Raw genomic sequence first — 17,245 nt, forward strand, 5'->3', positions numbered from 1 at the left:
CTGTCATTTCACTTTAAATATTTTTTATAGTTTTATTGAGATACCCGTCACATACCATAAAACTAACCCATTTAAAGTGTACAGTTCAGTGGTTTTTGTATATTTACAGAGTTGTTCAGCCATCACCACAGTCAGCTTGAGAATATTTTCATCATCTCTCTCATCCCACCCCCAAATCCTGTACCCATTAGTAGTCACTACCATACCTGCCCCTCCAGTCCTAAGCAACTACTAATCTGTCTCTATAGATTTGCCTATACTGGACATTTCATATGAATAGAATCATAAAATATATGGTCTTTTGTAACTGGCTTATTTCACTTAGCATGTTTTTAAAGTTCATTCAAGTCATAGCATATATCAAAGCTTCATTCTTTTTTTATTGCTAGGCAGTAATATTCCATGGTATGAATAAACTACATTTTATTCATTCATCAGTTGATGAATATTGGGTTATTTTCACTTTTTAAATATTACTAATAATGCTGCTATGAATATTCATGTGTAAGTTTTTGTGTAGGTATGTTTTCTTTTGGGTGTATACCTAGGAGTAGAGTTGCTGGGTCTTATGGTAATTTTAATATTTTAAGGAAAAACTGGTTTCCAAAGAGGCTACATCATCTTAACTTCCCATCAGTGTACGGAGATTCCAGTTTCTTTATACCGTGTCAATACTTACATTCTTTCTTTATTTTTTTTAATTATAGCTCTCCAAAGTGGGTGTGAAGTGGTATCTCACTGTGGTTTTGATTTGTATCTCCTTGATGACTAATGATGCTGAACATCTTTTTATGCACTTATTGGCCATTTCTATATCTTTAAAGAAATGGTTATACAGGTGCCCTTTTTCCATTTTTAATTGGGTTGTCTTGTAGTTGAGTTGAAAGAGGTCTTTATTCTGGATATAAGTCCCTTATCAGTATATGATTTGCAAGTATTTTCTCCCGTTCTGGGTTGTCTTTTTATTTTCTTGATGGTGTCCTTTGAAGCATAAAAGTTTTTAATTTTTTTTTAAAGTTTTAAATTTTGATGAAGTTCAAAGGAATGATTCTTATTTTGGAGAAATGGAAAAATCTCAAATTTTCTTAGTAAAATTTATTTTGGCTTAGTTTTTAAATGTTTGCCTATTTTTATTAGAATAACTTAGGAAGCTTTAATGTCTGTACTTTTCAAGATTTCTTTCGAATACATTATTAGTGTCCACCCTGAGGTTTTGTCTGGTAGATCCTGAGCTGACTGCTTCCATGTTGTTTTCCTGGACATCGAATGGGACCCCAGCTTCTTTTTTTTTTTTGATTAGAAAATTCTAGTGTGCACCAACATATATCCACAGTGACTGAAACCCTCCTTTCCCTCCTAATGAGCATACTTGTGAGTATTAACTTGAAGAATTTAATTTAGGTATGAGATAAGTGGAGAGTATCTCATTTTACAACTGTAAAATTCTGTTTTGGTGTGTTTGTATTTTTATTGAAATAATGGAATTCAGTGGTCACCAAGGTCAATTTCAACTGAATTATATGCATTATATTATTCAGTTTATAAGGGAGCTTTTCTGTTACCTGTTATTATACACACCTTTATGAGTAACTTCTAAACTTAAATTATTATGGAAAATTTCAAGCTACCAAATTTCCTTACAAAAGTAAGGAGGATAGTGCAGTGACCCCCCCCATTGTACTCACTACCCAGCTTCCAAGACCACCAGCAGGTGGTCGATTTTGTTTTCTCTAGTCTATTCACCCACCTTCCCACTCTTAATTTTCTTTATTATTTAGAAACAAATTATGAACAGCTTTTTGATATTAACTTCAAAAACTTGGTAGCATTTTCCCCCCTCATTCTTGTCTTAGGTCTGAATCCTGCTCTTATTTTAAACTTTGTAAGTTCCACATAGTTCTCTTTTTACAGTCTGCCTCGATCTTTCTCAGAATATTCAATATTTGCAGTCACACGAGTGACTTAAAGTGCCGCCTACAACTCCCAGTGTGTTGAACATAGATCTCACTAGATATAACACATCACAGTTTATGTTTACTCTGTGAAATATTTAACTTATATTTGACAATGCATTCTCAAAACAACTTAGACATATCTGCTCTTAAAGTGCCAAATTATTGAAAACTTAAAATAATTCAGATATAACAGTTCTGAATGTGGTTTACTAAATATTTTATTCGTGTAACTTTTATTTCAGTAATAACTGGAGCTGGAGAGTATTGTACATTCTTCAAATAGCACAGTGCAGTAAGAACAGTTATAGAATTTTTGGCCCTTTTAATATCTGTTGTCTGCGGTTTTCTGCTCATGTTCCTCCTTGTGTTGACTGTTAATGATGGTGAGCTGTGGAGTGTCCAGGCTTTTTCTGCTAGGTTAGTGGAATGGGTTGATGAGAACTCATACGGCATTCGTCCTTTTGTGACTGGCTTATTTCACTTAGGACGTCTTTAAGGTTCATCCATATTGTAGCATGTACCAGAATTTACAAGCTTTCTTTTAAAGGCTGAATAATCCATTGTGTATATATGCCTCATTTATCTATGTCAGTGGACACTTAAGTTGCTTTTACTTTCTGGCTATCGTGAATAATGCTGTTAGGAACATGGTCGTACAAATCAAACCTGCTTTTAGTTCTTTTGGGTGTTTACCCAGAAGTGGAATTGCTGGGTCTTATGGTAATTCTATTTTTAATTTTTTGAGGAACTGCCATACTGTTTTTCACAGAGGCCACACCATTTTATATGACTAATGATATTGAATATCTTTTCCTGCCAACAGTGCACAGGGGTTTAGTTTCTCCACATCCTTGCCAGCATTTATTTCCTACTTTCCTGATAGTACTGTCCTAATGGATATGAAGGAGTATCTCATTGTGATTTTTATTTACATTTCTCATGATTAGTGATACTGAGATCTTCACATATGCTTGTTGGCCATTTGTATATCAGCTTTAGAGAAATGTTTGTTCAAGTCCTTTGCCCAATTTTTAGTCAGGTTATTTGATTTTTTTGTTTTGTGAGTTGTAAGAGTTCTTTATATATTCTGGATATTAACCCCTTATCAAGATGTGTGATTTTCTACCATTCCATGAGTTGCCTTTTCACCCTGTTGATTGTGTCTTTTAGTGCATAAAAGTTTTTAAGTTTGATATAGTCCCCTGTGTCTATTTTTCTTTTGTTGCCTTTCGTGTCCAAGAAACATTGTCAAGACCAATGTTATGAAGCTATTCCCCTTTGTTTTCTTCTAGGAGTTTTATAGTTTTGGGTCTTATGTTTTTAGGTCTTTAATCCATTTTGAGTTAATTTTTGTCCATCGTGTAAGATAAGGGTCCAATTTCATTCTTTTGCATGTAGATATTCAGTTTTTCCAAAACCATTTGTTGGAGAAACTGTTCTTTCCCCATTGAATGGTGGTCTTGGTATCCTGATTGAAGATCATTTGACCATATATGAAAGGGTTTATTTCTGGGCTCTATGTTCTATTCCATTTAATCTGTTAATGTGCTCAATTATATTAACAATTCCCTAATGTTGAAAGATTCCTTGCATCCCCTCAATGAATTCCTCAGTGAGTGCGATCCTAGTCAAATAATTTTAACAGGTTTTTTAGGAACTTTGGAGATACTTAAATACCTATTTTAAAGCCTTTATTAAGTATAACACCAGGATTCAGTTTCTGTTGATTATCTTTTTTCCCTCACTGTGGATTACATTTTTCTTTCTTTAAGTATATCAAGTGATTTTCTTAAACTAAATATTGTCATTTTGAATAACATACATAGAGATTCTGGATTCTGTTATCTTCCTCTGAAGATTATTGATTCTTATTTTAGCAGGCAGTTGTTATTGAATAGACATTTTGAGCTTTATAGACTTAGATTTATGCTTTGGTAATGTGTATCTGTGGAAAGTCCAAGGTGTTTAAGTGACCTAAAATTATGGGACTTAGCTTCCAAGGTCTGTCTCTCCTGTGGCTTTTTAGGATGAGTCTACAGTAGGTGTTATTCTGGGACATGATCCTTAGTCCCAAGGGGAAGCTTTTCTGGTATCTCAGCTGAATGCCAGGGATTAAGGAGGTGTTGTGGATCTCTAAATTCCAGTAGCCTTTGAACTTCAATATCCTCAGCACTGCTTTTTTCCAAAGCACTGCTCATCTTCTAGTATGTTTTCTCAACTCTATAATAGCTGCTATTTGGTAAACCTTAGGTGGTCTTGTTCTGTTTATATATAGCCCATCCCCTCTCTGGATACTGCCATGTGGACTTCTGGAGGCCCTTCCCTGCACAGTTTTCTACTGCCCAGTGCCCTTAAATTCTGTTTTCTGCCTCCTATCTTTTTCTTGGACGGCAGCTCTCTGTGCCAGGTCTGAGATATTCCTTGACAGAGAGTGATAGGCAGTAATGGGGCTCACTTTGTGAGGTGTGTTTTTTTTGTTTGTTTGTTTGTTTGTTTTTGCTATTTTCTGTTGTCTGAAAGCCATTGCTTTATATATTTTTGTCCAGTTTTATCGTTATTTACAGTAGAAAAGCTAGTCTGGGGGCATGGTTATTCTAACCTAACTGGAAGAGTCTCTCAGAAACTTGACAAATAATGCTAAAGTTCTTGAAAATACACCTGAAGATGAATAGAGAAATTTTGAAAAAGAATAAGGGGAATGTGGGATAGATTGGAGAACTTCTACAGTCATTAAATGTGTTTTAAAGCTGTAGCATTTAAAATATTATGGTATTGGTACAGAAATATACAGATATATCATTTGGGAAAAAGGAAGAAAGCCTCTTGGGAATTTAGTATAGCTAGTCCCCAAATTAACTAACAATCATTTAATTTATGATTTTTTTTTTTACCTTACTATGGTGCAAAAATGGTATACATTCAGTAGAAACTGTACTTTGAATTTTGATCTTTTCCTGAGCTAGTGATATGCAGTAAGATACTCTTGTGATACTGGGCAGTGGCTACAAGCCTCAGCTCCTAGTCAGGCATGAGATCACAAGGGTAAACAACCAACACTCTACAGTGTATTGTGTTGCCTGTGTTTCTTGGATATTGTGTTCTGAACATGTTTAAGGTAGGCTGGGCTAAGCTATGATGTTTGGTGTATTAGGTGTTACTAAATTCATTTTCAACTTAATGATATTTTCAACTTAAGATGGGTTTATCTGGATGTAACCCCATTGTACGTTGAGGAGCATCTGTATGTGAAGTGAGTAAAATTTTTTATTTCTTATAGTCTTGGAATGCTAAAAAGTCTCCGTAAACAAGGTATAAGTTATTTTCTGAATTACAAAAGACACCATCAAAAAGAATGAGTTTAACCAACAGTGAAAAATTTCTAATATTTCAGGTTCATATCACACTAATCTTCCAGATCAAAAAGAAATTAGATCTTATTAATTTGATTATTAAAGATTATGTCAACAGGAGAAGAAATACAAATGACCAATGGATATAGGGAAGGATGCTCAATATCTCTTTCATTTAAATAAATGCAAATCATATAATGATGTCATTTGACATATTAAATTTACAGAAATCAGAAAAGGTTAATATCCAGTGAGAGTCCAGGGGAAAGGTTCATTGTGATTTGCTATTTGTGAGAGTTAACTTGACAGGAAATCTTTGGATCACAGTATCTCTCATAGGCAAAAATGAGTATGCATTCTGATCTGGAATGACAGAGCAATTCCACATACAATTGTTTTCTCGCTGATTCTCAAGATTCTTTTGACTACTTAGGTGGTTTTTATTTTTTTAATTAATAATGCTTTTTTATTTTTCATTTATAGTTGGCATATAAAACTATTAATTGCAGGTGTTCAACATAGTGATTAGACACCTATATAACTCACAAAATGATCACCCCAATAAATCTAGCACCACTCTTAACACCGTACATAGTTATTACTATTATTGACTATGTTCCTTACACTGTACTTTCTATCTCCGTGACTATTTTGTAACTACCAATTTGTACTTCCCTTCTACCTTTTTCTCTGTATCTGAGTTTATTTCTGCTTTTTTATTCTGCTTTAGATTTCACATATATGTACAATCATATGGCATTTGTCTTCCTCTGACTTATTCCACTTATATACTGCCCTCTAGGTCGGTCCATTGTGAGATATCTTTTTCCATCTCATTTTAGTGTGTGTGTGTGTTTCTTAATCTGAAGTGAGTCTGTTGTAGGCAGCCTATGTAAGGGTCTTGTTTTCTTAACCATTCAACCATCCTATCTTTTGATTGGAGCATTAATTCTTTTTTATTTGAAGTACTCAATAGATATGTAGTTATTGCCATTCTTTTTTTAGGCTTTTGATACATATATATTTTTTCTTCTTCAAGAAGTCCCTCCAACATTTCCTGTAATACTGGGTTGGTGGTAATGAACTCCTTTAGCTTTTTTCTTGTCTGGGAAGCTCTTTATTCGGCCTTTGATTCTAAATGATAACTTTGCTGGATAAAGTAATCTTGGTTGTAGGTCCTGGGTTTTCATCACTTTGAATATTTTGTGCCAGACCCTTCTGGCGTGTATAGTTTCTGCTGAGAAATCTGCTGACAGTCTTGGGCGGTCCCTTGACTGTAATTAATGGAGTTCCCTTGTATGTAACTAATTGCTTTTCTCTTGTTGCTTTTAAGATTCTGTCTTTGAATGTAACCTTTGGCATTTTAATTATGATGTGTCTTCGTGTGGGCCTGTTTGGGTTCATCTTGTTTGCAATTCTCTGAACTTCCTGGGGCTATATGTCTATTTCCCTCACCAGGTTAGGGAAGTTTGCTGTCATTATTTCTTCCAATAGGTTTTCAATTCCTTGCTTTCTCTCTTCTCTTTCTGGTACCCCTGTGATGCAAATATTGTTACTCTTGACATTGTCCCAGCGTCTTCTTAAGCTGTCTTCTTTTTTTTGGATTCTTTTTTTTGTTGTTGCTCTTCAGATTGGGTGTCCTCTGCTACCCCATTCTCTTATGTCGCTGATTTCGATCCTCTGGTTCATCCACTCTGTTGATTCTCTCTAATGTACTCTTCATCTCAGATGTTATATTATTCATTTCTGACTGACTCCCTATTATGTTCTCCATCTCCATTTTTATGTTTTTTATTTTTTTGTTAAAGTTCTGAGTTCATCTACTCTTCTCCTAAGTTCCTTGAGCATCCTTATAACCAGTGTTTTGAACTCTACACATGGTATTTTGCTTATCTTCATAATTTTGATGAATTCTTTTTCTGGATATTTGTTCTTTCATGTGAGACATGCTTCTTTGTTGCCTCATTTTGGCTGCCTTCCTGTGTTTTTTTTCTATGTATTAAGTATTGCTCCTAAGTCTCCTGGTCTTGGTAGAGTGCCTTTATGTAGTAGGTGTACTGTGGGGCCTCTTGGAACAGACCAGAGAGGGATCCAGCTGCAGGCCAAATTCAGCCACAGCCTGGGCACTTCAAGGGCCACCCAGGAAGAGTCACCAAGTGATCCACATACGGCTGCTATAAGCCTGTGCTGGGCTTACAGGTGTCTCAAGGGGCCAGGTCCGAAATCGAGGCTGGCTGCCACTAGTGCAGGCCTTGGGGCTGCTCAGCAAAAGGTATAGGGCACACTGAGGCCAGATGCTGCTGCTTTGGGTTTTGTAAGCCTTAGAGAGATTTTAGGTAATTTTGCAGCAGGTGCCAAGACAGACTGTTTGTGTGGAATAAATCACTGAGTCTCAGGGAATCTCCCGGATGCAGCTACCTGTTTTATCCAGGTTGATGATGTCTGTAGGGTAGTGGAGTGGGGGGTTAGGCTCAACAAAGGAACAATGGCTTTTGCCTACGTCTCTTTCCGGGAGCAAGACTCCCCTCCTGCCCTTGCCCTGAAGCCCAACAGTATAGCACGTCCCCATATGTTCCTGGCACCCCTTGAGCAGCTGCACCAGTGCTGGAGTTTAGAGCACGTGTGTCCGTCAGCAAGAAAGGCCAGACCCTTTAAGAGGATGGTCTCTGTTTTTCGCAGCCGTCCAACTCAGCCTCAACTACCACTGTTTTCACAACCAAAAGTTATAGAGACTTCTCTTCCCGGCAGTGGAACCCTGGGCTGGGGAGCCCAGTGCGTGGTGGGACCCCTTACTCCTCAGGTGGCAGAGGCGGCTCTGCAGCCAAGATAACTCAATTCTCATTTGCCACATGCAGTTGTGGGACTGGGCTATTTCATGTCTCTGCCCCACCTACCATTTTGAGATGACCTGTTATTTGAGATGACCTAGTTGTAGGACTTCTATTCAGCCAGACCTCTGGTGACTCTGTGTTGCTCTGGTTGCTCTTCAGTTTTGTTATAATTTTGGTGTGATCGCTAGAGGAGGCGTGCACTGCCTGTACATTCTACCCCATCTTGAGTACTCCTACTTAGGCTGTTTTATTGGCTCAAGTTTAGACTTACAGAATGAGACATTTTGTGGGTGGCTTAGGAATATTCGTTTAATAATATCTCATGTTTTTCTTACATACTTAAAGAATCATGGATTTATCCAAAAGAATACTCTTAAAAGTATGTAGATACAAGTGTATACATGTTTGATGAAGTATTGGGGAAATTATCACATAAATAATTATAGTAAATCAGTATGATAAAATACAGTGTGGTCTTTAAAGAGAATACTCTGTATAGAGAGACAAAATTCTATTGATAAATGAAAAAAACAAGGCAAAGAACAAGATGCATAAACATGATTACGTGATTAGGGAAAACATTTTTGTGTGCATGTACAGGATTCCCCCAACTGCTTACCCGCAGTTTCACTTTCTGTGGTTTCAGTTATCTGCATTCAATTGTCTGAAAATATTAAATGGAAAATTCCAGAAGTAAACAATTTTTAAGTTTTAAATTGGGCACCATTTTGAGTAGTGTGAAGTTTTGTGCCATCCTGCTCTGTCCTGCCTGGGATGTGAATCATCTCTTTGTCCAAGGTCTCCATGCTGTAGATGCTCCCTGCCCTTTAGTCACTAAGCAGCCATCTTGATTATCAGATCATCTGTCGTAATAGCGCAGTGCTTGTGTTTAGGTAACCCTTATTTTATTTACCAGTGGCCTCAAGGCACAAGAGTAGTGATGCTTGCAATTCATATATGACAAAGAGAAGTGGTAAAGTGTTTCCTTTAAGTGAAAAAGTGAAAGTTCTTGACTTAATAGGGAAAGAAAAAAATTGTATCCTGAAGTTGCTAAGATCTAAAGGTAAGAACGAATTTTCTATGAAATTGTGAAGAAGGAAAAAGAAATTTGTGCTAGTTTTCTTGTTGCACCTCAAACCGCAAAACAAAGGTTATGGCTATAGTGCATGATAAGTACTTGGTTAAGATGGAAAAGGCATTAAATTTGTGGGTGGAAGACATAAACAGAAAATGTGTTCCAAGTGACAGCTGTGTGTTGTGCTAGAAAGCACAGAGCATGTAGGAAGAATTCAACAAGGAGTCTCCTGAAATGAATGACCACATTCCACGTAACTTTTATTACAGTATATTGTTGTAATTGTTCTATATCGTTAGTTATTGTTCATCTCTTACTGTGCCTAATTTATAAAATAAACTTAATCGTAGGTATGTATGTATAAAGAAAAACATAGTGTATACTGTTCGGTATTATCTTCAGTTTCAGGCATCTACTAGGGGATCTTGGAATGTATCCCCTGTAGGTAAAGGGGGGCTACTACTGTAAATTACCTGGGAAGATGTACAAATTTAACAGTGGTTGTATCTAGAGGGATAGACTTATCTTTTTTGTTTTACGACTTATATAGTTTTGATTTTATTTTTTTCAAATGGGTTTTATACTGATATCAATTCAAGGGAAATTAGGAACTATATACTTCTACAAGTTGGTATGGAATCATGGAAATGTATTTTGATACTAAGTTAGGTAAATTAATTTCAGTTAGTTGAAACTTTATTTGGCTACAGAATATCTTAAATTGTGCTTATAGGAGGCATCACTGATTTGAATTGAAGCTATATCTATTATACAGTTTGTTTTCTCAAAGTGGAAACAGCATTTTGTTGTGGTGATGAATTGCTTTTTCTAAGTTATATATTAATAACATTTATACTTTTTTTTTTTAAGAACCCTCAACAACTAGTACTGCTTCCAATTATCCAGATGTGTTAACAAGGCCTTCTCTTCATCGGAGCCATCTGAATTTTTCCATGTTGGAATCTCCTGCGTTACACTGTCAGCCCTCCACATCCTCAGCATTTCCAATTGGCAGTTCCGGATTTTCCCTTGTAAAGGAAATTAAAGATTCTACCTCTCAGCATGATGATGATAACATCTCAACTACCAGTGGTTTTTCTTCAAGAGCTTCTGATAAAGGTATTCTTGCATTTGGTAGTAAAAATTAAATTTCATAGGATAATTTTTTAAGTTGTAATTTTCATTTTCTATTTATAAAAATCTAGGATCTTGTAATTAGTGCTCTTACTATGCATTACATATTTTTGTTTCAGATATAGCTGTTTCAAAGAATACTTCAGTGCCACCTCTGTGGTCTCCAGAGGTTGAACGATCTCATTCACTGTCACAGCACACTGCCACCAGCTCAAAAAAACCAGCATTTAACTTATCTGCCTTTGGAACACTTGCCCCTGTGAGTACTAGTTGGAGTCGATTTAATCACATTAGTTTGGAGTGTTTATTGCTTATATTATATATTATTATGTTTCTGTGCAGTCAATTGGGAATTCTTCAACCCTTAAAACAAGTCAGCTTGGAGATTCTCCTTTTTATCCTGGAAAAACAATGTATGGTGGGGCAGCAGCTGCTGTAAGACATCCTAAACTACAAAATACACCATACCAGGTTGGTTTGAATAGGAGGATTGATAACTTAAAAAAAAAAATTGACAAGTAACTGTTGGCACTCGGATAGAATTTTGGTAAAATGATAGAAGTGGATATTATTCTTTTCATTTAGGGACTATATGAACATGATTTTAGCCCTAAGTGAACGTTTTATACATTAAAATTTGCATATGTGTATGTTTAGAAAGTATGATGATTAATTCCTTTTTTTAGACTGAGGTATAAATTACGTATAGTAAAATTTACCGATTAGAGTATTTGAATTTTAACAAAACACAGTTGTGTAACCACTTTCACAATCAAAATATTGAACACACATTTTCATCACTTCAAAATTTTACCTCGCACATCTCTGTAGTCACTCATTCTTCTTACTTTTACCTTCTGGCAACCACTGATCTATTTTATTTCCCTGTAGTTTTATTTTTTCCAGAATGTCATATAAATTTAATAATATAGTATATAGTCTTTTGAATCTGGCTGTGCTACTTAGTGTAATACATTTGAGATCAGTCTATATTTTTGTATATATCAATAGTTTGTTTTTATTGCTGAGCTATAATACAGTTTATTCACCAGTGAAAGGTCACTTGGATTGTTTCTAATTTTTGGCAATTGTGAATAAATCCATTATGAACATTTTGTATAAACATTAAGTTTCATTTCTCTTGGGTAAGACCTAGAAGTTAGACTGCTGGGTCATAAGTATACATTAAACTTTGTAGTAAACTGCCAAACTGTTTTCAAAACCAGTAACATAAGAGTGGTCAGCACTTGTCGGTCATCAGTTTCTTGTTTCTGTTTTTTATTTTAGCCATTCTTATTAGGTATGTAGTAGCAATTCCAAATTGCTGTGGATTTTATTTGCATTCCCTAATGACATTGAGAATCTTTTCATGTGCTTATTTGTTATCAGTAGATCTTCTTTGGTGAAATACCTGTTCAGATCTTTTGCCCATTTTTTAATAGGGCTGTTTTCTTATTAATGAATTTTGAGAGTTAATTATTCAGGGTATAAGTCTTTTATTACATATGTGTTTTGCAAATATTTTCTTCTCTTCCTCTGGCTTATCTTAACAGTGTCTTTTAAAGAGAATTTTTATTTTGATGACATTTGGTATATTCTTTTTTCTCCTTTTATGATTCATGCTTTTGGTTTAGTATCAAAGACATTTTTGCCTGACCCAAGGTCATAAAGATTTTCTTGAGGTTTTCTCATAGAAGATTGAGGTTTTAATTTAGGGCTGTGGTTCATTTGAGTTAATTTTTTTGGTATGAGGTGTGAATCAAGATTCATTTTTTTTAACATATGAATGTCCAGTTTTTTTAGTACCATTTGTTGAAAAAACTATACCTTCTCCATTGACTTGCCTTTGCACCTTTAAGAAATCCATTGACCATACTGTGGCTCTCTGTTTTTTCTGTTGATATTTGTATTGATCCTTTCGCCAACACTAAACTGTCTTGATTACAGTAAGTCTTGAAATCAGATAATATAAGTCCTCCAACTTTGTTCTTTTTCAAGATTGTTTTGGCTTTCCTAGTTCCTTTGCTTTTCATGATTTTAGAATTACCATATCAGTTGTTACAAGGATTTTGATTGGCCTTGCATTGAGTCTACCAATCAGTTTGGGAAGAATATACATCTTAACAAAATTGAGTCTTCCAATTCATGAACACAATATATCTTAACATTTATTTAGGTCTTTTAAAATTTCTGTCGTCATTGTTTTGTAATCACACAGATCTTGCATATATTTTGTTAGATTTATACCTAAGTATTTCATGTTATTTCGGATTAGCCAAGAATAAATAGTGTATATAACCTATTAATAAATTGAATTCATAGTTAAAATACCTTCCAGCAAAGAAAACTTAAGGCCCAGATAATTTCCCTGGTGAATTCTATCAAACATTTAGGAAAGAAATAATATCAATTCTACACAGATTTTTCCATACATTTCCCAACACATTTAAGAGGCCAACATTACCCTGATAACTAAAACCAGAGACATTGTAAGAAAGCTACAGACTAGTATTTCTAATGAATTACAGACACACACCTTAACAAAAATTTGCAAATTGTTTATTTGCAAATATAAAAAGAATATTATATAAAAAGGATATTACAGCTTATAAAGAGGATATTACATCATGATCAAGTGGGATATATCCTACGAATATAAGGTTGGTTCGACATTTGAAAACTAATGTTATCTACCGTGTAAATAAAGAAAAAACTGCATCAACATCTCTACAGATGCATAAAACACATTTGGCAAAAAATAATATTCATTCATGATAATAATTTTCAGCAGACCTAGGGATGGATGAGAACCTCCTCAACTTGATAAATTGTGTCTACAGAATATCTTCAGCTAACATCATACTAATGGTGAAAGACTGAACATTTTCCTCCTAAGTTTAGGAAGAGAGCAAGGATGTTTGTTATCACTGCTACTGTTAAACATACTTTAAGCCCTAGCCAATGCAAGAAAAAAGAAATACAAGGCATACATATTGGAAAGGAAGAAATAAAATTATTCATATATGTAGACAACATGCTTATCTACATAAGAACTCCCAAGTCAGTAGAAGAGAAGTTATAAGTGAATTTAGCAAGGTCACAATACAAGGTCAATATACAAAATCAGTTAGATTTACATATATACCTTAGTAAAGAACAATTGGAAATTGATAACTTTTTAAAAAATACCAATTTAAGATAAATTGCACCATTCTGTGTTTTATCCTAAGAGTTTCTTAGGGCTTGTAAAAATTCTGTTTTGTATACATGTTGTTACGGTGTTTACTGATTTTGACATTTTAAAATGGAGGAGTAATAATACTTTTAAGCATGTAGGCTTCTGGAGAGGGAAGTTGTGTAAAGATGAAAACCTCTGACAGGAATAGAAATTGCATAGAAAAAAGTATATTTGAAGATTTGTCTTTAGTTTCTTGTTTTCCTAATTAGAGGATGCTTTCATAAATAGTTAACAGTAATTATGAGTATTATTTCTGAGTATGTTCATGAAGGGCAATATTTGTTTAAGAAAGTGTTAACTGGGTCTTGAAATTATGCAGGGAGCTTTTCCTAAATTTTAAATTAGACTGTGATACTATTTTTAAAAAATTACTGCTAAAATAGTTTAGCACATCAGTAGAAGATAAGATGATGCAAGCCCATGATTCACACAGTAGTCCCAAGTCAGAGTCTGTCCCTCTTACTTCTTCCTCTGTTTTGTATATGGAATTTTGTACTTTTTAATGCTGAGTCCTGAGATACTGTAAGAATCATTCTCAGCACAGGCTTTCAGATGTTTATTATTGACATTTGAGATGAACCTATTTTTTTTCTAGAGTGTTAGAATTGGAAGGTTTATTTAAGACTCTTTAATTCATTTCCTAATTATTGATTAGTGAACTAAGACCTTGAGAGGCCAGTGGCTAGTAGAATCCAGTGACAGGACGGATTGTCACATTTTCCTAGAGGATTTTTATGTTGCCTCGTGTTTGCCAAGGCATCTTGTCTGGACAGTAATCCTTGGCACCAGATTCTTAATAAAAATGTAGAATATTGTAGCTACTCTGAAAATATAATGGATGTTTGGTATCAGAGAAATATTCAGTTTATTATGGTTCAGTTTTGTAGATATCAGCTATTTATAGAAACTTGGTTATAATTTGATTGTTATATCTTTTTTATATCGAGCCTTGCTAACCTACTTTGATTTGTGGTAATGCCTTGATTATTGAAATTTCGTAATGCATTCTTGAGAAAAGGAAGTGTTTCTGTTGGGACTTGTAATATTGTTTGTGTATTAAAGACTACTCGTCTATTCTTTATAATGTTATTTCCTTAACCCCAATTTTAGGAAAGTTAAAAAGCTCTTTAATAAGCTAGCCTGTGTATTAAAAATTGTTCTTAAATTGAAATATCAGAAACAAGTCAGTTTAAAATTTTTATTTCCATTATAGTAGAGTCCACAATCTCTTTGTTTAATTATTTTGGAATTTACTATAATTAAATATTATTTAATACCCATAACAATAATATTTTACTAAAGTTCTCCTTAATTTAGTGTTCTTCGATTTAAACATCAGGGATAAACAGATTAAGATAATGCTAGAATGTTTTATCAGTTATCTCATTTTTTCCATTTGACATAGCTGCTAGATCTTTAGAGTGGTACATGCTGTCTTACCATTTTTTTCTGATTGTAAAAGTAATTTTTCATACAAAGAATCGGATTTTCAATAAAAGCATAAGGAAAAGTTGAATATACGGTTAATGACACCACCAAGAGGTAAGCTGCTATTAACACATAAATCCTATTTCACTTTGAACATCCATTCTATTTTGTAAATATTTTCATTGTCTGAAATATGTGCCTTAGAATTCAGAATTCACAGCTTCATCAAATAATACAAAATTTACTTTATAGGCACCAGTCAGAAGACAGATGAAAGCTAAGCAACTCAATGCACAATCCTATGGTGTGACTAGTTCAACAGCTCGGCGAATATTGCAATCTTTAGAGAAGATGTCAAGCCCTCTAGCGGTAAATTTTAAAATCACAGTTAAATACAGGAGTGTAACAGAAATTTTGAGTTTAGTGGAAAATCTTAATTTTGTTATTTCAACATTAACAGGATGCAAAAAGAATTCCATCTATTTCTTCTCCACTGAATTCTGTAAGTTGATTTTTAAACTTTTTAAATGAGATAACAATTTTACGTATAAAATTGATGAAAGTCATATTTTCCAAAGTTTGCCATCTATTTCTAATAGTATTCCATCTTTTCAGCCTCTTGATAGGAGTGGGATAGATACCACCACAGATTATCGGGGCAAAAGGGAAAAGGTAAGACTTTGTTAGCATTTATTGATGTAATGTAGCAACCATTTTGTTTTATTTGTTTTAGGTTAGCAAATGTAAAAATTGACTTTAGTTGATAGTCATTAGGGAAAATGTTTGAAAAATAACATTTTTTTACTTGGTTATTGTTGCCTCGTGTGAGGACCTTACGTAGCATAATGCTGTATATGTAGTAGATGCTCATTAAGTAATTTTTGGTTATTTGGCATTCCCATCTTCAGCACCTTGGCAGTCTTAATGAATAACTCTTACCTTTGGATAAGTAAAGATAGGAGTGAATAGAGCTTGAAGTGTTTAGTAATTAGAATTTTGGTGAACTAAAGTGCCCATTGAACATAGTTATCTTTGTAAACTTTTCTCATTAACAAACATTTATCTGTTGTGTGTAATATTTCAAATTGGCACACTTCCATCAGCCAAAAATACTGTTCAAGATAGCAGAGCTAAAAAATATATAATATAGATTATATCTTGATAACTCTTTTTAATGTATTCTATTTTGTTAAAATTAGCTTTGGAGCTTACTTTGGAAAAAAATAAAATGCTCAATAACCAAGGTTAAAGAGTATATTTTTTGTTAGTTATATTCATGGCTAGTTAAATATCCTTCAGGGGATGCAGATTCCCAGATCCTTTCTTGGGGAAGCATTTATTACAACATGAAGTTTCCTAAGAAGCAATTGATTAATTTGGGGACTGTATTAGAGATATTGATAAATTACATTTATAATTATGTTTATTGAAATTCTGATGCAGAGAAGAAAATGGCGTTTTTTTCTTGGGATAGTGTTTCTTCTCAATTTTTAGAATTATATAGATGTTTATAATCAGGCAAGAGGGAATCCATTTGCTGCTGTAATGAGATTAATATCCATTAGTTACTTTTCTCACACTCCTATTTTATATCAGATTGCTTAAAAAGAAGTAGACTTAAAAAATTGTGCAATTATAGATGATCTCATTAATAAAAATTTTATTAATGTGTGTTAGGAATTATAAAGGCCAAAAAACAATATTGTAGTTCATGTTTTACGGATGTAGTCAGAACAGCCTGCAAAATAACTGTCTCTCTGAGTTGTAGGATCAAACTTGTGATGAGGATTTAGATTGAAAAGCTAGTAACCATACAGAGGCTTTGCCCTAGAAACCAGTGCTGTTCACAGCTGCTGCTGTGTGAAAGGACTGTATTCATAGTATTATGGCCTTTGGACAGAGTAGAAGCTCTTGGCTTTATAGTCATCTTAAACCAACAGGATTTTTACTGTGTTTCAGTGTAGCAAAAGACTGTTGACAAAACACTTGTGTACTGAGATAATAAAGCCGGTTCATTTTAATATTTGGAATTCTTAGTAGTGCTTTACTACTTAGATTTAAATTATAAGACTTTTGGTTTGGTTTTTAAATCACAGTAGGGGAAAATTAAATTGCTCACATTTTTACCAATAAAAATATTTTCATAACAGGTTTAAAAATACCTTATTTGTAGCTGAAGAAAATTTAGATAGTAATTTGGGGGAAAATGTTGCAAAATCAATTTTTGTTTACAT

The 17,245-nt window shown here is 34.1% G+C and overlaps 1 protein-coding gene across 2 annotated transcripts in view; it reads left to right on the forward strand.

Annotated features, from left to right (window-relative positions):
- Positions 1 to 17,245, forward strand: part of NUP153 (nucleoporin 153) — a 65,206-nt gene that overhangs the window by 14,884 nt on the left and 33,077 nt on the right. For both annotated transcript variants that reach the window (XM_011362851.2, XM_011362852.2), the window contains exons 3-8: positions 10,082 to 10,330; positions 10,465 to 10,604; positions 10,688 to 10,816; positions 15,264 to 15,380; positions 15,472 to 15,513; positions 15,627 to 15,683. In XM_011362851.2, coding sequence (XP_011361153.1) covers positions 10,082 to 10,330; positions 10,465 to 10,604; positions 10,688 to 10,816; positions 15,264 to 15,380; positions 15,472 to 15,513; positions 15,627 to 15,683 — 734 coding nt within the window. The remainder of the gene's footprint in view (positions 1 to 10,081; positions 10,331 to 10,464; positions 10,605 to 10,687; positions 10,817 to 15,263; positions 15,381 to 15,471; positions 15,514 to 15,626; positions 15,684 to 17,245) is intronic.

This window comes from Pteropus vampyrus, unplaced genomic scaffold, assembly GCF_000151845.1.
Source record: "Pteropus vampyrus isolate Shadow unplaced genomic scaffold, Pvam_2.0 Scaffold80, whole genome shotgun sequence".
Classification (NCBI taxonomy): domain Eukaryota; kingdom Metazoa; phylum Chordata; class Mammalia; order Chiroptera; family Pteropodidae; genus Pteropus; species Pteropus vampyrus.